Source organism: Vidua chalybeata, chromosome 1 (genome assembly GCF_026979565.1).
Source record: "Vidua chalybeata isolate OUT-0048 chromosome 1, bVidCha1 merged haplotype, whole genome shotgun sequence".
Taxonomy (NCBI): Eukaryota; Metazoa; Chordata; class Aves; order Passeriformes; family Viduidae; genus Vidua; species Vidua chalybeata.
The window spans coordinates 34,095,414-34,122,568 of record NC_071530.1 but is presented as its reverse complement, the minus strand read 5'-3'; the positions used below and the strand labels follow the sequence as shown (position 1 = coordinate 34,122,568).

The following is a 27,155-nucleotide window of genomic DNA, read 5'->3' as shown; positions in this document are numbered from 1 at the left end:
GTCAGCGGGTTAGAGTGAATATTTAGACATTTGTCTGAGGTTACAGTTGTGGTTGAAACAACTATAAACACTACAAAAGAAGATCTGGGTCAAAGTGTGGAGGGGAGTGGGTCACAGGAAAATGAAGACGAGAGGATGGAATTACAGAAGACACAGGAGGAGCTGGTGTTTATTGCAGTAGAATTTGAAGGAAGTGGTTTATATGTCCTTAGGAAATCCAGCTTCATTAGTTCTGTTCTTTACAGAGCTTTTTAATTTAGGCTAGATGGGTAGTGGACTCACAATTGGGAAATGACATGGTGACAAATAGCTTTTCGGTTTTCGCACAGTTGAAGTCCTTTCCTTTTCTGAAATGTATCTCAGAAATTGCTCCCATGGTGTACGTCCAGCCCAATGTCTGAACTAGTAAATGGGAACAGGCAATGGAAAGACTTAGGCAAAAAAAATAATTTGAGGAATATGTGGAAAGTGTTTGTGATGAGGCAAGTCAGTCTAAAGTTGTCATCACTTTCATTTGGCATAACTCGGTGCTGCTGGAGAAAGGGATGATTGCCTCTCCCTGTTCAGGCTGCCTATTTCGTTTGTGTGCTGACTTTGTGGTTCTGACGTGGTTTTGGTCGGGTTAGCTTTCACTTGGACCAGGTCCATGTTCCAGCTTGCCCACAAGCACACAAACACTTCTGCTGGGAAGAGACAGTGGTGAGAACAGGCAGGTTGGTGTGGAATGAAAGGTGGAACAATTTGCCTTGCAAGGAGTTGGGCCAAGGCAAGGGGATTGCAAAACCATCACCTCTGCAGGGGCGGCAGGAGAGTCAGAGGCTGCATCCAGGGAGAGCTGCTAAAGAGGGATAATCAGCGTTAATGTGTTTAAGGACTTCTCAGAACCATTAAAATATGTTGTGACACTGGAAGTATTTATATGTCAATAGTTACTTATCAATAATTATTCAGTAATAATGTCAATGACTTCTCACACTTATTATTGATAACGTAATGATGGGTCTTTTTTTTTTTTTCCTGTCTTTCTCTCTTTTTTCTTCTCTTTTTTTTTTTTTTCTTTTACTAGATCCATTTAGTGCACTCTTTTAAGATATAGGACCCCCACTGCATTTGGGGGTACAGGCCTTTATTAAAAAACATTTTCCTGCCTGTGCACTTGAGCATCTACCATATGGCCCTGAGGGGTGTGTAGGAGCTGGGTGAGAGATACTTGGATTATTTTTATAGGCCTACCAGCACAGCAGAGGCTTCTATTACTTATTACTGAGATGGAACTAGTTTGAAAAAGGTGATGTCCAGGAAAAGTAAGTATTATCATTATCTTCAACTATTATCTCTTAGCTGGATCCAAAGTATATTCAACAATGAGTCTGATTTTTTGGAAACCATAAACATGTTAAAATTCAGCATTAGCTTTGAAATTAATGCAAGCAGATTTAACTTCATCATATTTGGAATCCCAAACACATCATGGAGAAGTTTTCTGTGTTTTTTAATGTCACCAACCTAAATATAGCTACTGAATTGCAGCAAAATAATTTGGTTAGTGTTAATTATTCTGTATTTCCACATCCATATGAGGTACCTGGTCATGGATGGTATGGACATCTGTCTTCCACACCTGGGGAAGACTTCTTGTAGCCTGATGCTTTTCAAAATAATGGCTCTGTGGTAGTGACACTGCATCTGCAGGGCCTGAGTTTGGGAGCTGACATAAAAAGCTGCATTCCTTTTGGCTGTTCCATTATGAAAATACAGCTTCCCATGCAATGGGAGGCATTAGTAAAATTTTAAATTGCCACAATTTAACATTGTGGAAAGACAGTGTTACAGTGCTAGAATAGCTTATAGGAGCAGGTAATTTTGCAGTTTTCTTTGGGACTGGCAAAGTGAAAAAATGTAAGAACAGCTCCAGAACCCTATATCTTGTTTCCAGCTCTTTAGTGACTTTTTGCAAGCATTCACCTTGTCTCATTTGCAAAGCAGAATTTCAGTTGTCACAAGGCTGTGGCCGATAATAAAGATGCTGAAGGATAAAAAACCAATAAAACTAATATAGTGCATAAAAGTAGCTTGTTACAATTTTTTTCAGATTTATACCTGAAATTGCACAGAGGTTTAGAATTATTTGAGGATTGATGTGTTGTTGTGGGGTTTTAGGATGCTCTTGAGAGATTAAAATTGAGAGGACAGAGGCAGCCTGAGACTGTGTTCTTACCTTCCCTGTGTTGTTTTCTTATGTGCACTGGGGTGAGAAAGTTTACAAGACAAGTTATGTGTTCCCCATGTAAAGCTTTTTCTTGTTTTTCTTGTTTTTCTTAAAAGCACTCAGGGAAACCTTAAGGATAAATGGTTTTGGGTTTTTTTAAATGGATTTTGGTTTAGCCAGCCCAGTTACTTAGGCAATGGTGAGGACCCTGCAATGTTTTTGGCTAAGTGGAGGACCACGTGAACAAGTGGAGAAGGAACTTGGGATCTGAAAACGGATATGCCATTGCCTAGCTCCAGATGCAATTTATAACATATGAGAATAATCAAGTCCTGAAAGTGCAAAAGCTTAAAATTTGAGAGCCAAATAAAATCTGTTGTAGTGGATCAGGCTAAAATGTACTTAGAGCAGCCTGCAGTAGAATTGGTTTCTTTTGCATCAGAGCATGAATTGCAGAGGATTTTCAGCAATAAATTTGGACTTCAGTTTGATAGAAGACATCTTCTGCAACTTGTGAAATCGAATAAAATTCATTAATATGCCATGACTCAAGATTTCTGTAAAGGTTAAAACAATCATGAGTATTCCTAAATAACGTATTATTAATCATGTGTTTATTCCAGTCTTAAAGCATGTTAGCAATTATATTTTCACATCATTGTTTAGCAGTTGCAAATATACCAAAAAATATTGGCAGAAGACTGTTCCATAAGTGAAAACAGAGAGCCTTAAACTTAGGAAAGACCTGAAGAAAATCTGCTTAACTGTTAAATATATAAATAATCCCATTAATATTGGAAAGATAAATCAAGGTATTCTTTTTAGATTCTGTTATGGCTTTGCAGTAAAATGATGCTGCTAAGCACTGCAGCTACATTGTTAGTACAATGCAAGTTGTGACTTGAAAGCCAGGGAATTTCCTAAAACAGCTTGTTATTTGGGCAGTAAGTTTGTTGTCATTGAACGTAGTGGGTTTTTTGGTGTAGACTTTTTCTTCTTTGCTTTTACAAGCAGTGGGTTTCTAGATAAGAACTGCTCTACTGAGGAGCCAGAGGAAACCTAGAACTGTATAAATAAACAAGGAAAATGCATCAGGTTTTGTGAGCACAATACAAAAAGGCACTGGTGTATATGTCAGGCTAGCAGGTACACTCAAAAACTCAGCTGAAAGAGTTATTTATGAAAAAAATTAACAAAACAGAGGGCAAGTTACCCCTGAGTTTGGTTAGGATTGCTTATTTTAACTTGATGTTGCCTTCCCCTGTTGTGTTTCTGCAGCGCAGTTAGAGAGCATTCCCTACTTGAGTTCGACAAGTAGAGAAGAGAGGTTTGGACGCATTCTTGTACTGCAGTCTCACCTGCAAGTAAATAAAAAAGAAACTAGTTTTGTTTGAGATATCAGGGGAGATTTCCTCCAGTGAACATGAAATTAGTTGCCTCTTTCTCTGTACTGACATCTCTCACACTGTAAGGGGTGTGCCCCTGTTTCACTGGTATATGTGAGAAGAAACTCAGAATTTCCCAGATTCAGCTTGACCTTTATAAAAAATTTCAAATCAGTCCTTCCCACTGCACTCATCAGAGTTCTGCATGTCCTGGTTTTAATTTTTTTTATTATTTTTTTAAAGAATAGAGTGAGATTGTATCTTATAGACCCAGAAGTGATGATTATTCCAACAGAGAAACCAGTTGTGGGCTGTTTCATCAGTTCCTGGACAATGATGACAGAGGAGTGGGAAAAGTACATTCTGATTCAGCTGTTTATGCCCACATGTAGTTACTAGTTTCTAAGTGATGTTCATTTCCTTGACTAAGAATTGCAAAACTGAGAACAACATGGTGAAATAGGCAGAATATTTGAAAGCATTTTATTTCAAAGTGGAAATAAATAGGACATATAGAGAGCTAAAACTTTATGGTTCTTTGAGATGTTTGTATTGATTGTCCTCAAGTTTTTATTGTATTGATTATCCTCAAGTTTTCAATGGAAAGAAAAAGAAAAGGGGAACAAAACCACCACAGAAGCAACTATTTTTCATGTTTCTTAAAAGGCTAAGTTTTGCACCTAGAAACTTCTCCATTGCTTTAATTATTAATTTTAGTTTTTACAGTAACAGCAGAGTCTTTTAGTGACAATGAAGAATCACCATATGAAGACAGCTGTGTATTGATATTATACACCTTTTCTGGTCTCAAATTTAGCAAATTGGAACAAAAATTCTTACTGTGTGTCTTCCATGTTAAGGGAAGCTCTCTGAAATTTGCCTGAAGCACAGACATGTGTACAGTTATATAAGTACTTTACCCAAAGTATCTGATAGCAGGAAGGTAGTTTTTACTTGAGGTCTCATGGGACAAGCTGTGTTCCAGCAACAGGTACCTTCAGAGGCCAACTCTGTAGATTCTTAGGAGTGGTGACACATGTTGCTTGTCATTTGTATACTTTCCCTGAAAAGTTATTTGTGAATTTCAGGTTTCCCCATCCTACCTTACCTCTGCTGTACAATTTCCCTGGCAGATTGACTTAAAATTTTGTAACAAAAAAAAAAAAAAAAGAGGGAATGTGGAGGGGACTGCTAAGGTAGAGAACCATGATGTGAAAGATTGCTAGTCTGCTCAGTGGTATCTTGTTGATAAGTATCTGGTAGCTCATACTGAGAAGGTGTTCACAGAAAAGAGGGATTAGGCTGACAGTGGAAGGCTGAACTGCCTCCCTCTTTAATCAGTGGAGGAGAGAGATGCTTCTCAAGGAGATAGGACTAGCCAAATTAATCCCTTCTCTCTACATCAAGGGCAGTATCAGTGGAGGAAACCAGCAAGATTAGGTGAGTGAAGTGGGCTGGATAGGAGGATGAGGAGGTTTATGTGTGTTGCATGGAGTTGACTTTGTGGAGACTTGGAAAGGTTCACTTTATCTCAGTAGCTAATTTGGGAAGGCAGTTCTTCCCAAACATGCAGATGTTCTTTCCTGCTCATCTCATGGAGTATCAGCTCTCTCAAATGGCTGAGGAGAGATAATCACAATTAAAAGCTGTGAACAGGCCCCTGATAAATTACATCTGTACCAAGGTTTACAAAGTTCTTGGTGTTACAGAATGGATCTTTATGGTTACCTAGACATAACATAGGCAAGGAAGTGCCCTCACCCACATCCGCAGAGGAATTGTACTCTTTTGCAGCAGAAGTGAATACAGAGTGAGAACTCTAACAAGGGAGAACTCTCTGACTTGTGATTTGATGCAATAAGTTTTTTCTAGAAAAACATCCAATACTGGTTTGAATCCAAATGAAATACTTAATTTCACTTGGTACATCTTCCTTATTGTCAACTAGGTGTTGGGTTTTTTAATTTGAAGCCAGAATGTTTCCAATTCCCATCCATTAGATAATGTTATCCTTCTGTTTATTTCAATTTAAGGGCCTTTATGTATGTTTATAGTCCACAGTGAATAATCATTAATTTCCTCTTTGAAAAGTTAAGAGCTTTTGTGGCTGTTGTGGTGTTTGTGTGCTCTGGAGAAGACTCCTTTTTTTTAATGGGTAAAAATTATGAAGAGTTATTTTCCAATTTCTAATTTGCTGTGATAGCCAAAGACTTAAGAAGACAAGTCAACCACTGCATTAACTCTTGGAAAGAAAATGAACAGAGCATGTCTATCTGGTTTAGCACTAGATTTTGGCAGAGAGGCAGCATTCTCAGTAGTAAACCAGTTATTATGGATAATAATGTTTTAGCTTGCATAGATTGTTTTTCTAGAGTGTTCCCAGCATTAGCTGGGAACTATCATTAACATGATAGTCATTAATCCATTTGTAAACTGAGTCTTCAGCTTTATGTTCTGATCTTTATTTTTTATTTGCTTACTTGAATGGATTTTTAATGTGATAACAGCCAGATTGTTTTTGATAGCCTGATGTCATAGCTGATTGAAGTGTTCTGTTTCTTCCATTAGCTCTTGCCTGCTCATCACTCCCAATATTACTGTGAGTAGCTTCCCTCCTCCACTCTTACATGAGTTGTGTGGGTTGGGGGACAGGAGGGATAGTGTTCAGGGTGTTTGATTCTTTTCTCACAGAGTTAGCTTTAAATTTTATGTTTTCCATGTTCATGATTCTGCCATTAAATTGTGAGACTGTTGTGTGGCTTTCCTTGCTGTGCTGAAAATGCTCAAACTTTATTTTCTCTTAATCCTTATCACCTGTCCTCTCCCATGTTCTAAATGAGGAAGGCATTGTTGTTATTGAAATTACACTCTAGTGCATAAGATTTTGCAGCAATAGCCTGTGAGTCTGGGGAAGCAGTCTGGAGATGTGCTGGGAGTGCAGTCCCAGTGCAGCCCCACATGCTGTGCCAGCTCTTAGGCAGTTGCCATTCCCTTGGCAGTCTGGTACACTGAGGCACACAATGTACCAAAACCTTCTTCAGTTGTGCAGTTTCAGGTCAGAGATGCTCCCCTCCAGCTGGGGAGGTGCTGGGAGAGTCGAGGGATCATGATCTACTAGAGAGTTTTTTCACTGAGCTCATGGGTGCACACATACATGCTGTAGTTTTTAACAGGACATTAAGGCAATGCCTTACTAATCCTGATAATTAAGGGACAGGTATAAGGGGCTAGCTTTTTGGAATCAGAATGTCATTTTATCTATTTCTTAACTGAGCTTTCCTTGTAGTAACTGATTTTTAACTAACCCTCCTTGTCTGTTACCATGAGACTTTCTCCTTAAGGACCTTAACTCCTCCTAACTTCTCTATCTTGCCCAGTCTGCACATTCTGATCCATCTTTGCAGCTTTTTGTCCTGTCAAGTTGCATGGGCTGTTTGGAGTTGCTGTTGACAAGAATGTGAACACCTTCAGTATCGAGCCCTTTTGTGGCAGCACTCCCATCTTATTCCACTCCCCTTGGCTCCACTCAAGAGCCGAGGTGACCCCGATGGTTTCATTTCACTGCATTGCAGGATTCGGGCAGCGCTGAAGCTCGCTGACGTTGATATTTGATTTTGCAAGTTGCTGAGTACCTCGTGCAAGTGTTTTCAATTACTCCAGTGTCAGTGGGAGATGAGGATAAAAATGGTGCTGAGCAGCTCCAGCAAGTGGCTGCTATGTCACCCCTGCAAACAGATCAGGCTGTATCTCGGTGAAGTTTATTACCTAATGGGGAAGGAAGAAGTTAACTTGGGGATTGAGGGATGGTTAACTTTTGGAACTAAATGTCACAGTTTTTTTACTGCAGATACACATTTCTCAGTGGTGGTTTGTTTTTTCATTTTTGGGTTTTTTAAAATTTTTTTAAGCTTTACAATAATTTGCAGCAAAAGCAAATCAAAGTATTACATCTATTTAGTCTTTTGACACTGCTAGGATAAGGAATGCTTCAGCTCTGGAGTATGTTCAGCAATATCCATCCTAATTTCTGATAAATCTGAAAATCTTAGGGTTGCCAGAGTCAATTGTTTGACAGCTTTGCAATAAGTACTCATCAGCTTTTGAAAAGTGACTGGATCTGTTTGTTTTTAGGGGATAAACAGAGCTTTTGGACAAATACCAAAATTACTGGTTTTTTTTTTTAATTTGAGTTAATAACTTTTTTTTTTCATATTTACCATTAAAATTAGTATTTTTTATTAAATTCAAATTTTGCCTTTTAAAATTCAGGCCTCTATGAGCCTCTCATTTTAATAAAGGTATGGAGCCTGCATATAGGATTTTCTTGCTCTTTCCTCTGAATTAATGCAGCGCAATAGACATGAGCTACTCAGGGGGTGGAAAGGCATTTTAAGTATTTCAGTTGATTACATGTGAGAGTTTACATGCAATTCACGTAGGAAAATGCTGTACAATGGCTATTTAAGAATTCTTCCCTTCAAGAGAAAGCAGTCCGTAGCAAGGGGCAAGCTTGTCTGAGCATCCAAAAAATCCTAGTAGCCTTAAAAGTAAAATTTGTTGCAAAGCACTGTTCCTATAGTGCTTAGTTTATTATAAAGAATTTATAGTTCAAGTAAAAATTTGCTTCCATTAATGAAAAAATATTTTATAAAATTAGTTTGAATAGAAAAAGGACACAAGCATTGAAGGAAAAAGATAATGATTAAGGGGAGGCAGATCATCATGCAACTTTTGCATTTGCAGGTGTTAAAAAAAGAATTCTTCTTCCTTTGAAAAGTTTCTTTGTCCCCCTCCACTGTGAAAGACTAGTTAGAACTGGCTTTCAGGGTTTCTGGGAAGTCAGCTCTAGGAAAAATTCTGTAATATTATTTTCATTGTATTTCATAATTTCTATATAAAATAGGTTTTGGAAATCCATTCTGAACCATGATCTGAGGTCTACCTTGATCCTATTAATAAAACAGCCTTTAAAATTTGGTTGATAAATAGAGAAATGAAGGAAAAAATATTTTAAGGAGCTGGCCTTAGAAACAGCTTTTGAAACATTTTTGAGGATTAAATTATTTGAAGATTACAAACTCTTCTTAAAAAATTTGCAAGAAGCAAGTGTTTTGTGTCAGTGCATTATACTGAAAGTCTTTAAGCTTTTTACCACAGATGTTGACTGATGGATGAAAAGTGTTAAGGGTAGCCATTATTGACTTATATTAACAGCAGTCCATAGGTTGTTTTCCAGGTGTGTAGATTTTTAAATTACTCCTCTGGTGCTTGACATAGGTTTTGGGGAATACAGAAAAGGACATGTATTTCTTTAGTCTCGGTATTTGGTTGGTAGTGTATGTGATAGGAATATGCCAGAGCAGACTGGGAAGGTGAACAGAGCAGAAAGGAGTGGGAAGGTTTTAATAGCTTTTTGGCCCCTGTGAGCAAAATTAAATCGGGAAATCAATTTGCCAAAGATTTCTTTAAGTCCTCATCTCCAAAGAGCGTACTGTGTTAATATGTACAGGAAAGTTTATGAAGTTTTTGTGACCAGCAAGCAACAGAAAGTTATTTAGCTGTCTGCTTTTTAGCTCTCTCTTTCTACATGGTGTTGCTGATGTGAGAGAACTGCCCCTTGCCAAGGGGCTGCTTGGCCCAAGTCAGGGTTTTAGGTGAGACAAACAGCTGAGAAATGGCCTCATACAGGTTCATGTCTGATGCTTGGGGCAGAAATGGGAAAAAACCTTGGCCATGTGCCTTTCATCCCAGACAGAAAGTAGTTCTCTAGCATGGCAGTTTTGCTGACCAGAGTCAACACTCACTATTTTCCTAGGCCATAATGCAGCAAATTTTACTCTCTGGCTTCTAATGAACTGCTGTTTAATATCATTTTGTAGACCATCACAGAACCACTGAGCATACACTCGTGGGAACCACTGTGCTGACAGGGATGGAGGTTTCAAGTCCCTGTAGTTGGTCAGACCAGCTATTAAATGTGGCTAATATTTGCACTGAGGTTGTTGGTGTGGTTTAGCATCTGCATAGGATGAGCAGAAATTTGCATTTAAAGCATTTTCTTAGACTAGGTTTTTGCAGGTTGTTCAAATAAAACTGAAATTTCTATATGTGTTGCAAGATACTGTGGCATAGTGGCTTAGGCACTGACTGAAGAATGGGGATAGTGGTAGTGGTGTTTTGAGGCTGTTGCTAAAATTTATCTGCCACATTCCCTCTGTTTGGCAATATTATCAGAAGCAGAAAGGGATGGAGGTCAATGTTTTGCATGTGTGGCATTGTGCCTTATTATTGACAACCTCAGAAAAGCAAAATTCATGTCAGACACTACCACACTTGATTATGGTTATTTTAAATCTTAATTAATAGTTACATTTCTCTTTTCTTACTTTCTGGGTTTTGAGTTTTTAAGATGTTCTCAAGGTGTATTTGCAAACTTGCCTAGAGTTTAAACAATGTTTCAAAACCTGAAAATTACAGGATGGGTTAGAACATTTTCTGTCTGTGTAAGTGCTGCGGTCCTCTCCTCAAAACAGATTCTTTCATCAGGGCTTACCTTAGAGAACCATCAGGAGCTGCACAAATTGCTAATTCTATTGTGTGTGCTGAATCCTGTTAGGTATGTGCTGCCTGCGTAACAGCTCCCCAAAAGTCATATTATCTTGGCCATATATTTTTTGAAACTTCATTATTTAATTATTTTGGCCCTCAAAAGAACTGCTTTCACTTGGCAGTTAAAATGAAAAAGAATATACGTATATATTTAATGTACAAGCATGTATTTAATTCATCTGTATGCATGTAATAGATATATGTGTATCCATGAATCTCTGTGTGTGTGTATGTGTATATAGATATAGATACAGATGAACACATGTACAGGCAGTAATACAGTGCTACTTAAATTCAGGACATGGACTCCTAATCAGGGCAGAAGACCTAAGCTGGAGAGGTGTGAAACAGAGAAGGCTGAGATCAGAAGGAGCCACAGTCAAAAGGAGTGGTGGAATGGCATTGCTAATGCAGAGAATATGCCTTGTCTCTTGGGTGTAACAAAGTTGTTGGAGAACAAGGCAGAAATGCTGCTGTGGATTGGTAATGCATGTAAACGTGATTGGAGTGTAAAGAACAAAAGTGTAAAAGGTAGAGGCCAGATCTTTTCCAGAGTGGTAAGTGGAAATGATGATGGTAAATTACTAAAGGAGCTGTGGAGATTCATTAGAGAAAGTTCTCAATTTAATTATTTTCCCTTTACCTGTTCATACAGGATCAAAAACTGAAGAAATACCAAGGAGGCAGATAAATTACACAGTTTGGCACACAAACCAACTTAAAACTAGTGCAGAGTACAGCAGTCCCTGGATACTAGCTGGAGTTCAACCTGAGATAGGTATTGTTTTAGACAGGCACTACGTGCTGTGCCGTGTGTTTCTGTATTTTATACACTGACATTGTAGGAAGATGCATTTTGTGTTGTTGAAAATAAAAGTGAGTGACGGTGCTTTTGGATTCCTCTGGAGGGTGTGAGAGGACAGGTGGTTTTCCTGTTCCCTTTGTGCCAGGTGCTGCTGGTGGTGTTTCTCAGAAGGTGTGGAGGGTTTCAGACAAGAGGCAATGGGCATGAACTGATGTACAGGAAGTGCCACCTGAATATGAGGAAAAACTTCTTTACTATCTGAGTGACTGAGCACTGGAACAGATTGGCCAGGGAGGTTGCCAGGTTGCAGAGTCTCCCTCACTGGAGATATCCAAGAACTATCTGGACACCATCCTGTGCTGTGTGCTGTAGGATGACCCTTTTAAGCAGGGAGATTGGACCAGATGATCCCTTCCAACCTCATGCATTCTATGATTCTGGTTCTGTGAAGTAGGGGAAGACTTTAGATTTTGTTCCTCATTACTGTCACTGACAGAGAGTTCCACGTTTGTGGAGTTTCACGAGGCCAAATTGTAATCTGAAGCATCCTGGGTGTGGCCAAATCTGTGGTATTTTTCTGGCATGCAAGCTGAGGAGACTTATCTAGTCCACTGAGTTCCCTTCTCTTGTGTCATTTGACATCATAAACTCACACTTTGAAAAAATGAGATCTTCAGAGCACCCCAAATTCACGGATGCTGTTGGCGCAGGTTTTCCACCATCCTGTGATGAGTACTTTCCCACCTTACCTTGGCCTACCTTTCTGGGCCTTTCTGGAAGAGGCCACACTTCATTAAAGGGCAAGTATGTAGGGTTTGGGGTGGTGGGGTGGGACAAGGTAGCTGTGATGGGATGGACAGTGATGTAGGGGGCAGCGGGATGGGACCAGGGATTCGAGGTGATGGGGATGGACAGTGATGCAGGGCAGTGGGATGGGACCAGGGATGCGAGGTGATGGGGATGGACAGTGATGCAGGGCAGTGGGATGGGACCAGGGATGCGAGGTGATGGGGATGGACAGTGATGCAGGGCAGTGGGATGGGACCAGGGATGCGAGGTGATGGGGATAGACAGTGATGCAGGGCAGTGGGATGGGACCAGGGATGCGAGGTGATGGGGATGGACAGTGATGCGGGGCAGCAGGATGGGATGAGGGATGCGAGGTGGTGCGGGCGGCGGGCGCTGCCTGCAGAGGGCTCTGTGACACCGCGTTTCCCCCGGCCAAGTGCCGGGGCGGGGGGGGGGGGGAAGGGAGTGCTGGGGTAACGCTTCCAACAGTCTGGTCTTAGTCTGGTAAACAGACTAGGAATTGTGGGCTAAGTCCTTTTCCTCAGGCTTTGCACCAAGGCTGAGATCAGATGACTCAGTCCGGACTCATTATTTTAATAGCCTACAGCTAGTTCACATAGCAGCGGGAGTCCACAAAAAAGGCATTTAATTGTTGAAACTCAAACTGGTACATTGTAACTGCAGATTATAGTATTCAGATTTAAGTGATTCAAGTAATTTATAAAGCTTTTGCACAAGCAAACTGAAAGTTAAAATACTGATATTGTAATAAAAAGTAAATAAAACATACTTTTGTATGTTAAGACCCAATTAGAGAACGTGATTTAATTTAACAAACTTAAAACAGGCAGGTGATATTTGCCAACATTACTACAGCTGTGTTTTACGTTAGGAAATTAATTAAAATAGTAATTTATACTTTTTTCCACTTGCAAGTCTTGGGCCATTTCTGTATTACACCATCTATTTTCATTCATTGTGTTAGGGTGCATTTGTAACCTCACTTAGGCTGCATCACAACTTTGGGTTTGTTTTTTTTTTTCTTACCTAATGAAAAACCAGCTTTCTGCAATAACGCCAGTGAGGCAGATCAAACAGGGCTGAAGGAACTTCCCTGCTGTCTGCCTGAGAAGCAGTGCATTGTTAGTTATTCAGATGTCCGTCCTTTCCTTCTGCATCCTAGCAGGGTTTTGCTGGTTTCATCAGATCACTCGAGCTGGAGGTGGGAGGCTGGCTGCCAGTGAGGGATGCAAGGGAATGGTTTCCTGTTAGACTCAACAAAAGTGGGGGATTTGCTGCACTCCCATACGTGCCTGGGTCTGGTGCAATAGCACGCTGCGAGTCTAACAGGGACAAAATTTCAAAATGCAAATCAGTGTTCTGCTTTTATACAGCAGCTGAATAATGGGACCTCAGGAGCTATTCTTAGTTCTTAGGTACTTCCCCCTCCCCAAACTGCTAAAACAGTGATGATTACATAATGAACTGTTAACTTTGTCAGTCAAATCAGCTTAAAGTGTAGAAAAGTACATTTTTTAAAAATAGTACATAATTACCAAAATGAGAGTTCGTTATTCCGTTTCTGTGAAAGAGCAAACACACATGTGAGGGTTATCTTCTTCCTTCTCCACTTTTCCTCGTCTATCTTCACCTGAACTTTGTTACCTTCAAGGAGCAATCTTTCGTGTTGGCTATTTTGTAGAAATGTGGCTCATTGCAGCATAGTCTGAAGAACTGGGAATGTTCAATTCACCATTTTAGTGGGGCTGAATTGTTTGTAAGTTGCTATCGTCCTTTCAAACAACTCACGATGCCTGAAAACTTGGTTTATTAAGACCAGACATTTCACATTCCTAATGTTAAGATTGCTGCAATTTTCCATTATAAGCTTTACCCCACCCAGTCCTCTGAATACAGATTTATAAATCAGTTTCAAAAAATGCTTCTCCATCTAAATCTGCACTTACATTTTAAGCTTGGAAGAACATCTTTGAGCTGAAGGCTCTTTCTGAACTGGAGAATCATCTTCTGTATCAGTGTTTTCACAAATGGATTTAGTTTCTGTAAAAATCAAACTGTGAATGCATTGTGATTTTGATGTCTCTGTTTCTGAAAGAAAAAACTGCATCCATAGGTTTTAGGGATTCATTTATTATGCATCTTATTATCAGGGTTTTTTTGGCCATATTTCTGTTGAATGGGTATTCTGGATTGCTTACTGCCTGTTGGAGCCAGTGCAGACATTGTGTATGTAATACATTTCTTAAAGTCTGAAAAATGTGTTGGTTAATGTGTTGGATTAATACTGTGTAAAACACTGAAGATTGTTTTATTTATGCAGATTGATATTAGACATCGTTAGAGTTAATAAGCAATGCTTTGTGCTAATATCTATTTATAAATTCTTGCATGATGAATCTGGGTGTTGACTTGAATTCTCAGGAGAACTCAACACGGAATGACACAAGAATAGCCAGACATAAATGGAACATTATAAGAATAAAATATCTGACATTTCAGCTCCCTGCTTCTTAAAGCTACAAGTCCTTGAGGCATCAATAAAATGAAACTGAGTCCGACAGTAAAAGTGTGTGTCATGCGTACACAGATCTACTTCTCCGTAGGGCTCACTGAAAGAAATTGTTTTTACATAAATAGTTAAAATAAGCTCTTCAAGAAGGAAAGAGGGTGAACCAGTAATGGAAAAAAATATGGTATTTTGGGTTAAGCACATCTGAACATAAAACATGCTACTGGAACCAGGCAATCTGACTGCACTGGAGCCTGTGCAGAGAGCCAGAGCAGGGCTTGTACACTACTTAGTCCCACATAAGAACTATTTTGAGATTCAAGTTTAGGACATACAGACCCTTTATTTTTTTATTTTTTATTCTGTGGGCAGCTTACTTCCAGTTTCTCCAAAGACATTAGTAATTTATTAAAGTTTATATTTTCTACAAATAAGAAGGCACACACAATGTATTACCCCTGCACTTTCTCTAAAATAAAAGTTAAATTTCTACTCTGCTTTCAAGAATTTTGTATTTAATTCATGTGGAAGCTTAGAGTAGTCTGGTAATTTATAAAATGTGAAATAACAGTATTTAAAATATTTAAATTTAATAAGTGATAGGTTAAATTAGAGTATTGGTGAAAAGATACTATCAGTATTCTTTCCTCTGAGATTGTCCTTAGTCATACTAAGAAAAATAATTTGGGGGCTTTGTTTCTATGATGCAAATTTAAAAACTGTCAGGGTGCATTTTTTAAATTATGTGGTTTAAAAAATACTTTAAATGAAGAAGTTGCTTTTCATGTCACATTACTTATGTCTGCTAGGGTTCTCATTTTGGTCTATGTAACATTTTATGGCTGTGTGACATTACATTATTCCTGTATATTAGCAAGGATATGAACTGAAATGTAAGGATTCATGACGTTAGATTCAACGATTAATTAGGCAATAATGCATTAATTATCTGTTGTTAGCAGCAGGCGAGGGCTGGTTGGTTTGTTAGTGGCTGCAAGCAAAGCCAAGGCTGATGTATGTACCAATAAGCCACTTAGTGAGTGCAGGGAGGAGATTTCTGAATTAAGAACCACTACATTATGCTAAAGGCAGGAGTTTGATGCAGCATCTCCAAAATCTGCCCCAACTGCAGGAAACTCTGCAAGTGTTTTACACCATCCAAATGCTCCTTTTTTACCAATGGCAAAACTCTGTAATGAGTTTGATAAGAAATAAGTTGATGGCAGAACACAGCATAATGAACATTTCCATCAGATGTGAGGGTTATCATGACTTTTTAAACTCTCTGCATTTGGAGAAGAGGTGAAAATATCACACCAAACTATATCAAGTGGTTGCTGCCTTCCTGCTAATTACCTCCTTCAGGTATCTCATTTGCTCATCTATTGCCTTTCACTCCATGGAAATTACAGAATTTTGAAGATGCAGCTAAGTTGTAGCTCCTTTCTGAAACTCACTCATTTAATTCAAGATAGGGTGGAAAAATACAGGGAGAGTGTGGGAGGGGAAAGGAAGAGAACTAGCAGTACGTTTCTAATGTTTTGGAAATTACTGTTGCTCTCTTGAATTTTGGTGAGCTCTAATGTTATTTTTTCCTTTTAAAAACTGAAATGTCATTTTTTTTCATTTTAAGAACATCAGAAAAGACAGCATGGGCTTCTCCTTGAGTCCCTGTCATCAGCTGAGGGAATAAGTAATGAATTTTTATTATGAATGAAATGTCTAAAATAAGACTGCATCTCCCCTGATTATGTTACTGTTCGAATGTTATCTATCCAGTGTGCATTTTTTTCTGACAATTTAAAAAGAATATAAAATAAAATGCAGCCCTCAATTTTTCATTGCTGTATTACCTAAATTCAAGAAAGAAAAGGCAAAAGTACCATGTAATCTAAAAAATGAAACCCAAAAATTAATTCCTACACTTGAATTTAAAGTAAACAGCTATTTTTGTGATGGGCTGAACATACAACACTGATTTATGTTTGGTTGGTTTTAATTTTAAATTTAATATTATTTTGGTGCTTCTTGAAAAGAAGATACGGGAAAATAAATGGAAACAGAATAAGAGAGAAGAAAAAGAAAACAGAATAAAGAAAAAAAACCCAAAAATATGAAAAAGAACTCCTTTCCAAAGAGAAAATATTAAAATCCATATATTTAATATCACAAGCATTCAATATATGACATATAATATAGTAAATAATTATAAAATGGAAAGCTAGGGCTTATGTTTAGTGTTTGGCACTTCTGTTAACTGAAGTATGAAGTATGAAGTGTAATTCACACTGATGCTTTTGTGCATTCCCAAATTCAAGAGAGATACTAAATTTCTTTCTATTGCTTTTAGCACTGCCTTGTATTGATTAACAGTGAGAAAACACATGCTTTAGGCAATTATATGATTTGGGATGGTTTCTTTTTATTCTGTTTGAGTGGTAATAGATTATTTGGCATATCACTGTCCATCATCTCCACTTACACATTTAGATATGAAATTACTCAATCTTCTGAATCAATTTTCCATGCTAGAAGCACAAAATGCCTCCTTGATGAATATTTTATTGTCTTATTGTAACTTTTAAGAATGTGTGAAGAGCAGACAACTAAAGTAAACCCACTGAATTCTTGCTCATATTTAGCAGATTTTCTAAGGTTTCAGCCTTGAATCTACTGACAGCAATGAGTGTGATTGAATGTTGTGTTTGAGTCTTTCAGTGAAGAGGTAGAAATGCAATTGAAATTTTTTAAGGTACATGTGCAACCTAATAATCTCTGCTACATTGGCTTAAGATGCAAATATTCAGAAAAATATGTATTACTCTATAGCTGATTTCATAGCAGTAACAGTTTTACATCTTGAGAGAAATGGTTGAATACTGGAAATGAAAAAATTGTACTAGTGATGAATTATCCCTAAGGCTAATAATAAAAAGAAATCTGATTCTGTCCTATCTGTCTAAGATGCTCATCAGTTTGTCATAAATATTCCATATTTAGGACAGGAAAAGCTTTCAATAGATGAGTCTGAATACAACTGGCACTGAGAATGAACACTGAATTCCCTTCTAAGACCTGATCTCAGTGAATGAGCACACTGAAGTCCTACACAGATGTGAGGTGTTTCTGCCATAAATACTGGGCTGGAAGAGTTCTTTCCAGAAACTTAGAAATGCCCTTTAATGATCTGTTTGATCTGGTTAGTGCCTGTTGTGAAATCCAATACAGGTTTGAGAGAATAGTTGGGAAGGGATTATTATTTTGGACTGATTTTCCCCATTTATTACTTTTTTTGTGAAATCAGAAAAAAAAAAGCAAGACCATCCAAAGGGGATTTTGTATGAATCATGTACTTTAACACTATGCAAATAGTCTGTAATCTAAATAGTGTGAAGGCATGTGGGGCATTATGCACGGTTTTAATGGGGATTTTTCACACTGATGTTTCTTTTAGGGTTTTTCTAAATCTATAATGAAAGATCTCTAAAGAAAAAAAAAAAAGCTTCTTGCTAGCTTCTGTGAAGCAGAAAGTCTATAAAGAGCTATGGAATACTTCTGTTTCCCCACACTACAAAGAATGATATGTGAAAGTACTAAAGGGTGTTCTTCAAATTATTTGAGTTAATGGATGATCTAAAACTTGCTCATTTATTTCTTTCCTTATGATCACATAAAAAGTGTGGCGAGACATTACTGGGGATATTGATTGTCTTTGTTTTGGCTCAGTGTTGTTCAGGTTCAACTGAGAAAAAGCCTTTCATCCTTTCCAGGACACAATACAGCCCAAGTCTATGAGCTAGTCTGTGAACAAATACTGCTGAACTCCCCACCATTTAGATTTCAAAAAGATTTTTCCTTTACCCAGCAGAAGTTCAACTTGGCAATTGTCACTTCTTTCTGGCATTGGTTAAGTCAAACCACATTGCTGCCCTTACAAGAAAAGAGAAAGTAAAATGTTTGGAGGACAGCTCCTGATTTGAGGAGTCCACAGAGTCCTGTCTTACTGAAATGGGGTCATCCCTTGAGAAGTGGATTCTCCTAAACCCTCTTCAAAGTAGACATCTCCTGAAGTTTTAAGATACCGTACAGCAAGAAGTACTTTCCATCCTAGCCTTTTTTTTTTTTTTTTTTTTCATAAACACTGCTAATGTGATGAGGAAGACTGAAAGCTCAAATCACCACCCCCACCTCATTATTTCTCTTGGTACAGCATGGACAAAGAATAGCATAAACATCTTGAGTGGGAAAAGATTGAAGGGAGAAAACAGATACAGCAAGGACCTTGATCTGGTGGGTGTAAAGAATAGCAAGAGAATTAATGTGTGGCTTTCATGTATGTGTGTAATTTAGTAGGTAGCAAGCTATTGTGTGCCCCATCTGTCAAGTAAATCTGACCACTTTTTATCTAAATATAATATTACCACAAGGCAGCACAAATATGTAATAGAACACCATGGATTTTTTTTCTCCTCTTTCCAGTCAATCTTGAAGTCGAGCAAGCGTCAGGCTAAGGAGCATTCTGCTGAAATGCAAGTGATGGAAGCTCAGCATGTTCTCATGCTCTGGTAAAGGTGACAGGCTTTCCCAGGGCAGGTTAGCCAAATTAGGCAAACATGAATATGACTTGAATGCTACTATAAATGTTTTTCCATAATTTTCTAGTAATGAGAAAAGGTCAGAACTAATTCTCCTCTGCTGTCTTTCCCATTGTGGGCTAGTACTAGTTGACAGTGCTATGGCAGAGGACAGGGTATATTTGTTACGGTCAGGTAGCGCTGTACATTTTTTTTAAGCTTGTGTGCAGCTGGACAGTGTTGGGGAGCAATCCTGGGCTTCAGTCTCTGTGTGGTTATGCAAACAGAGAATAATTGTTTGTTATGCAAACTCAAAATCATCCCCCTCCCTTCTCTTCCCTGTGCACGCAGTAACTGGAGAACAGTACACTTGTGATTGTGACCCATCTTCTGTTGGTATATGTTTTAGAGACTAGGAATGTAGCAAATTCATATTCAGATCCAACCAGGTAGCTGTGATGCTCCTTCTTCACTGTCAGTGTGAATGTCTGTGGACATGGAAACAGGGCTGGCCCAAGCAGCTGACTTCCTGCATCAGCAAGATTTAGAAGTGAGGAACAAGAGGAAAGGGTATTCATACTCTGATGAGAACTATTGGGAATACGCGTTCTGAAGAGTAACCTGGGTTCTTTTTTTTCCTTTTCAGGTTATCTGCAGCTCATCTTTATAACCCTTACCCTCAGTGTATGGGTGTATGAGCCCAGAGCTCTTAAACTGCCTTAGCATTGTGTGTAGGTTTTATGATAAACTAACTCTGACATCATCATGTGAGTCACACACGGGCATGATCGTGAGGCAGTGCACGCTAACACCATAAGGAAATATCTAAGACTGTGTTCTGGTCATTCTTGACTCCAGAACTTTTGGGGGTGACAAGTCTTAGAAACACTGGAAAAGGTTTGTTTGGAATTTTTTTTTTTTTAATTTGAGCATAGCCTCAGCTTTTTGTGTTGGTAACAAGAGCTAATGCTGTTTGTATTATATTGCCACCTATATGAAAGGTTGTGCAACACTTTCCATTATAAGACTGTTTCAGTTGCTTATGTTGCCAACATTCATCTGTTTGGGCTGAAATTTTCCATGCTGGGTGTCTCCTTCAGGCTGAATTTCTTGGGAAAGTTTCAATAAAAATATTTGAGCCATTCCAGGGAATGAGAAGAGGGGGGGAAACTATATTTTGCTCATGTTTATTAAAGTTGCTGCAAGCACTTGATTCAGAAATCACTGCACCTACATTTTTGGAGCAGGGACTTGAATAATTAGGAAGGTTGAAAGGGTGAGGAAAGAAAAAATGGCTGTAGAAGAGATTTCTTTAGAAAGAGTTTGCTCCTGCCTGATGTTATGAACTGTTGGCAAGAAAGCACACAAACGCCACGCCTTTCAAAACAGGGTCAATGAATGGCTGGCTGCTGAATGATCCTCCTTGTTTCACTGCACCTATATGATGTATTGGCTTGAGGGAGAGAGGATTATGAGGTGTAAACAAAATCATATGCAATAGAAAAGGTGACTGAAATGTGCACAGTGATGGAACTAGAGGGGCAGGGTTATGTAGATAATAATTTGAAAATAGCAGAGGTAGCTTTGCTCAGCAAAGAGATGGGTCTGAAGATGGTGAGACAGACTATCAAAAATATGGGATTTAACCTAAGTGGTCTTACAGCAGCCTTTTTTAGTTACAGTTCATTTCCTGTTTCCCAGACATCTTGTGCATTTAAATGAAGCAGGGAAAATTGTATGCAGGCATGTAATTTAGAGACCAGTATGCAACCCTAATTCCAGCGTGTTTCTTTCATGAACGCTTGATGTTATAACCATAATGGACTTCCAACATGAAAATTAAAGACTTAGTTGGAAATGTCATTCTATATCCATCATTACAATGCTTATATTTTAAGCTTTGAAGAACACTGCAGTCAGACACATGTATAATACTGCATTTCAGTTAAAATACTGAAAAATGTTTTCTTTTAATCCATTTAGACAAGTTTCATTTTCAAACCCACCACACTGCCAGTGCTTCAGCAAACATGGGACTATTTGGATCTGGAGTGGTTAATTCCATACATGAGATATTGGAAACTGAACTTCTCAACAGACTCTGCCTTCCATTTCTCTCAGGTTCACAGTGTAGACAACAAATGACATTTTGGAATATACTTTACATGCTTAGCCCAAATGGGAATGAGTTAAGAGGACAGGGAGAAGTTTCAGTTATAACTTCACATTTTCCTGATTTTTATGGACTTCAACCAGAGTGGTTATAATTCAATATTATTTTAACATTGTTATTTGTGGCTGAGTTTACTAAAGAGCAACTTTCATGCTGCTGCTTTTAATGTCTCACAGTTGAAGTTTTCAAGGATTTATAATGTTACCATAACATTTTCTTAAGGAATAAGGCTTCCCATCCAGAAGCAAGCATGCATCATAGTACAAATTGCAAAAATAGTGAATTAGACATTTCCTAGTTAGAGGAAAGCAAATTTGTACTGAATGACCACTTTCTTATGATCCTTTTACTTATATTTTCTTGAATGAAATTTAGACTTCCATTTGAGGACTGTTTTGTCAATATCTTCTGCAGTCTTGGTTGAAAAAGAGAAATTTAACACTCAACTGTCACTATGAATATCTGCATTTTAAATATTAGCTTCATAAAAATGCCACATCTGGGTTTGACATGATGTATTGTTGTCTTAGTTCAAAGAAGATAAACTGTCATATCACATACCTGTTTATTAATTCTTGTGTGTTGATGCTATTTATCATGGCAAAGATCCACTTACTAATGACTTCATGGTGTGGACAGACGGGATGCATCTTTATTGCTCTAATGGTACCTAAAATTTTATGCCATAGTGTTTTGAGACTATGGTCAAACAAATGCCTGGGTGAAACTTAACTTTTTATTGTGTGTCATGTGTTAGTGCATATTGTTTTTATTCACTGGCAGCTCTAGTTTGTACTTCAGCCTCAAGGTCAAAAGGCTGTACTGACAAGGTGATTTACTTTAGCCTGTCTTAGGAATCCTTCAAGATATCCATAATTATTAATATATATCCATATGTAGTTGAGGGGAAAGACAGAGGATTAAAATGTCTCTAGAGTGGTAAGTCATGAAGTCTGACTTGCAGAGATCCTGTTGTGGGAGAGCCCCAGTCTTTTCAAATGAGAGTCAATACAAAGCGATGCTTTGAATGTCAGCATAAAGCAGCATCAGGTCTTCTGGTATAACTCTTTGTGTATACTTGGAATAAAAGTGGTCTTTTTCAGTTCAGTTGTTTCTTTTTGAAAGGAATCAGAATGAAAGTGAAAAAACCCATTTTTTATTCCAGATGGGATATCCCATGCAGAAAGTTGCACTGCTGGAATTACAGCACTGTGTGTGATGCACACCTTGCATCATGCTGGTGGGATTCCCTCTCAGCACCCCACAGAGATGAACCTTGAGTTGTGTAAGGCCTTCAGCAGCCTGTACAGAGCTCTACAGAGAGACCTCATTTGGTTTTCAAGAGCTGGCAACTCTGGTTTGAGGAATTGCAATTTAATTAGACATCTTTTATGCCAGGCAACATTGTCTAAAACCCTTAGTAAAAGAATGTGATTATCCTATTGGAAATTATGTATCTACAAAAAGTAATTAATTCTATCCCTTTGACCTTCAGATTGAAGGTCATTTGCCGCTAACATTTTTCTCAGCTACTTTTTCACAGAATGATTGAATGTAGTTACTGTAAAGGACTGAGTACAGTCATTATATTATTGTTTGTAATGCTGAGCTCTGGTTGGAGTTTAAAAATCTTGTGTGTTTGCACATGATGCAAGTATCTAATGTAAGTTTTATTGAAATCAGAAGGAAATGGCCCACATGTTGAACACATAAAGCTGTTGATGGAGAAGTTTGTATTCTGTAAATGTGTTCAGAGGAACTTGTCATGGCTGAGTTTGAAACTCCATTGGGTCACTGAGGGCAAAAAATACTTTACCTGAAGCTTGCTGGTGGACAGTGGTTCAAAGCTCTCATCCTCATGATTGTCCTTGTTCTAGATTTATGACTGATGCAGCTCGACGTGAGCAGGAGTCTTTGAAGAAAAAGATTCAGCCAAAACTCTCTTTGACTTTGTCAAGCACAGTGTCCCGTGGGAATGTATCTACTCCACCTCGCCACAGCAGTGGAAGCCTTACTCCTCCAGTCACCCCTCCAATCACTCCCTCCTCTTCATTTCGCAGTAGTACTCCTACAGGTAAGTACCTACTCTTTAATTCATCCCAAATAAAGGGAGCAGTTTTGCTCTGTGGCATTTGGAGAACAGGAGACATACTGAGGCATTGGTAAGAGGAGCCCTGAAAAATAAAACAGAAAAGCTCTGTGCTATTTTACATTTGGTCTGCAGTCCCTAAAATGTGTTTGGGCATTTGTTTCCAAATCCTTTGATAAAACAGAGAAGGACACTAAATTTAAATGTTGCAGCTGAAATTATTATATGAAGAAACTAACCTTACTAGACATGCCAAATGTGCAAAAGACCCCTTATGTATCAGTAGAAGAACTCTGCCTATGGTACAGTTAAAGATTTTTAAAAAGTGGTCAGTATCTTCCCCCTTTCCATTCCCCTCCCCCTTTTTTTGGTAGGGGGAAAGTAGAATTCATAGTAAGTGGTCAGGGAGGAATGTTCTGCTGCTGTCATCATGTAGAAATGCCTTTCATTAGGAAACTGTGTTCATGAAAAGAAATAAAGGAAAAAAGGGATCTATATTTCCTTCAAAAGCTAATATTCCAGTGGTCTTCCAGGGTATAAAAGTCCAGGGATTTTTTTTTTTTTTTTTGCATTGATAAGAGTAACTGAAAATTGCTTGCTATCCTGAACCAGATCTCTTGGCCTAAATCAGTCTGATTTACTTTAAGTAGAGATCTGGTACACTTCAGACTAAATACCAGGATTTTCTTCTAAAAAGCTCAATGCATAAAATAGGGCTATTCTATTCTGTAATAAATAGGTTCAATATATTCTCCTTAGCAGGAAATCACTTGAGCATCACTGCCCTGAAAAACTGTTATACCACTTGTTTTTTATATAGGCTATTTCATGTCTTTGTATTAATGATTAAATGGAAAAATTGTAGCAGTCCTTGAGATGTTCTGTCTGCAGGTTGTAAACCGAAGTGGTTGTTCAGTATGTCCCTGGTTACGAGAAAGGGAAGCATGTTGAGAAATGCTAAATTATGAAGTCCTAATATAATTCAGAAAATTTTACATTTTCTTAATTATCTCCTGTTTGAAACTAACTGATTCATTTCCTTGACAACCTACAGCAGATGGCAAGGAGTTTCTTCTCTCTTTTGTTTACTTTTTGTACAGCTCCTTCTGAGAAGGCTAATTCACGATGTGGTCAGGTAGTATAACTTTGCACATCTGTCAGTAGTGTTGGTTATTGATGCACTCTTTGAAACGTTCCATCAAATACTAAAGAAAAAAACTCAGCGTCTGTCTACCAAAATACTTTCTCTATTTGTATATTTTCCAAACTTTTGAAGTTAGTCAGAATGTTGTTTTACATGCAGTTAAGAGAATCAGCTTGTTATGGCTGCATTTCTGCAAGTCTTGCCTGCCAGGTTATAAATAATACCAGCTTCCACTTTCTGCACCCTCTGTTCCAAGTTCCCTTTTGGACCCCTGTTCCAAAGCTAGGGTTTGTAACATACTAGTAGCAAAAAACATATATTCTTTCTTTAAGACTTCTTTAAAATTACTATTAACTGCATTGCATTTCAGCAGCCTCAGCCCAGAAATTCCATTTTTCTCATCTTAAATTTTTTTCTGAGCCTAACTACAGTTAGGCTTTTTCTGATAACTACAGTTTTTTTCACAGAGTTTACTTGGTGCAGGATTTTTTCTAACTTAGGTAGATGAGGTGCTCAAAGTCATGCCATGGCTGAGTTTCTGTGGGTGCACTGCCTGGAGAGGCAGTCCAGTAGGGGATGCAGACTAACTTTAGATATGCAGCTCACGTGTCTTTTGTTGGCCAATGCAAATATTTTTCCCTCAAGTGCAAGTATATATGGCAGTTGACTAGCAAGGTGGTGTAACCAAGGGTAGTTAGGCAAGATCCATTTCAGGGTAACGATTTAGGGTATGTAAATTGTCCTACATTTCAGCCTCAGTGCCTACACAGCTTTCCAGCCCTACAGGCATACCCTCCACTGCATCCAGTGAGAATGAATAGTATTGCTCTATTCCTTCCATGCAGTCCTGTTTGATTTGTACTCCGAGAAAACTCTTGTTAATTCGTCTTTGAATGTAGGTAAACATGTATGTTGTGGTGACTTGAGGAAACCAAGAGACTATTTTCCCTTAGGTTGCCTTATGCCCTGTATTTGTTATAATCCAAATATAATCCTTGTCCTCATCCTCCTTTAGACCTATACTTCATCAAAAATAAAATGGGATTGCTTTGACCCAATTCATTCATGAAATTCTCAGAATGGCTGTTTCCCTTCTATTATCTCCTGACTCAGTTGTTGGATAGCTTGTGAGGGCTCAGCAGTGTGCCTGGAATTACTGTCACTACACGAGGCGGTGCCACTTCAGATGCCAGAGAGGAATCATGCCCTACAGGCTTGTGAGGTGACATGGAGCACATGTTCCTCAGCAGAGAGTGTCTGTCACATGCGGCTTCTTGTCATTCTCGTTCAGCATAGAAAGCAAAAACCACACTAATCTTTTGAGTCCCCTTTCCCATGTACTGTCCTCCCTTTTGGTATGCTGCTCATCTTGGCTTTCCCAGGGGTGTTAATGTTGGCTTGGGTGAAGCCAGGAGCTGCCTGGATCCCAATCACATTGGTGCACATCCTCACGGTGATGTCTCGCCACTTCCTGATGGTTTTAAGCTACTGCTGTAGCACAGTGCAGTTTCATATAATGATCTCTCATCTGTGTATTGACCAGACTCAAACCCACTCAGCTTGTGAAACATGCTAAGAAGCAGTTCAAGGTGTTTTGGCTGCAGAGAGTGTTTATTAAGTTTTACAGTAAAAATCTGTGCCAAAAGACTATGGGGCCTCGTTCTCAGACAGAGCTGAGCAGCATCCAGACTGACACCCATCGATGTGCAGATGTTGCATGTGCACATGTAAGCACCACCTGCTTCTAGGTAAAGGAGATTATTCATAGAGAAGCAGAAATATTCAGCAAAGAAGAGTGCTTTTAAGGTTCTTCTCAGGTAATGAGGTAGACATGTATTTATCTTCAGATTCTTAGTCCCCTGAAATGGCCCGTTTGTGCTTCTGGTGGGAAATAGAAATGCAGTAGTTAATTTTCTATACCTCCCCTCTGTTCCCTTGGAGTGGGTGCCATATGCTCTCTGCTTACATTTGGCTTTTTGTTCCCCCCTCCTATAACAAGTTTTCTCTTCTTCTTAAGACCTGCATCCTCTAATGGTTGCAGAAAGTTCACTTTAAAAATTTCCTCCAGTTTTTATTTAACAATAGCGTCTCCCAGGAGACTTTGTTTAGTAGGGCTTAAATGGTCTTGTTAGAGTTCACAGGCAGGATTTAGCAAAAGAAATGGCTTCCATCAGGAATAAAGGCTCCTTAGGGTGATAGGGACATAGAGCAAAGTAACACTAGCACACAGCTTATTTTGGAAAGATGTTAGCAGTCTGCAAATACTAAAATATCTCTTTATTTAAGGAGCAGTCAATTAAGTCACAAAAACTTATGTTGCTTTTATTTTTAAATGTCAATTTTAAACCCACAAAACTAATGAAGTCTAGTTATGGATAAAAATGGGGCTGGCATTGCATCCTTAACATACGTTGTTAATTTTTTGAATGTTTTTATACATCTGTGTGGCTCACAGATGAAATTTCCACTCCTAACTTCCCAGCTTTTGAGTGTAAGTCAGAGCATTGACATTCCTTTGAAAGCTATGATAGCTCTTCATACTGAAAAGCTTTAAAAGAGATCTAGTGATAGTAACTTATTGGGAATTAATTAGTAAAATAACCTGTTCCAAATTTTAGTTAGAAAAGTAATCCATAGTGATGATCTCACTAAAAAAAAAAAAAAAGCTACTTCTGCATTGAAGAAATGCCAAAAATCATCTGAAACCACTGTTTTGTGTTTGTTTATTATTTTCCTTTATATTTATTACTTTTTTTTTTTTTTTAACTATCCCAGGCCTGAAATAGTAAATTTCAGCCTGGAGTGAATTTTTTGCCTTCCTATAAATCCTGAAGCAAGAGTTTAATAC

The 27,155-nt window shown here is 38.4% G+C and overlaps 1 protein-coding gene across 1 annotated transcript in view; it reads left to right on the top strand.

Moving 5' to 3' along the window:
* JAZF1 (JAZF zinc finger 1) overlaps positions 1-27,155 on the top strand; it is a 187,867-nt gene that overhangs the window by 135,156 nt on the left and 25,556 nt on the right. Inside the window, exon 3 of the mRNA XM_053966735.1 lies at positions 22,952-23,148. Coding sequence (XP_053822710.1) covers positions 22,952-23,148 — 197 coding nt within the window. The remainder of the gene's footprint in view (positions 1-22,951; positions 23,149-27,155) is intronic.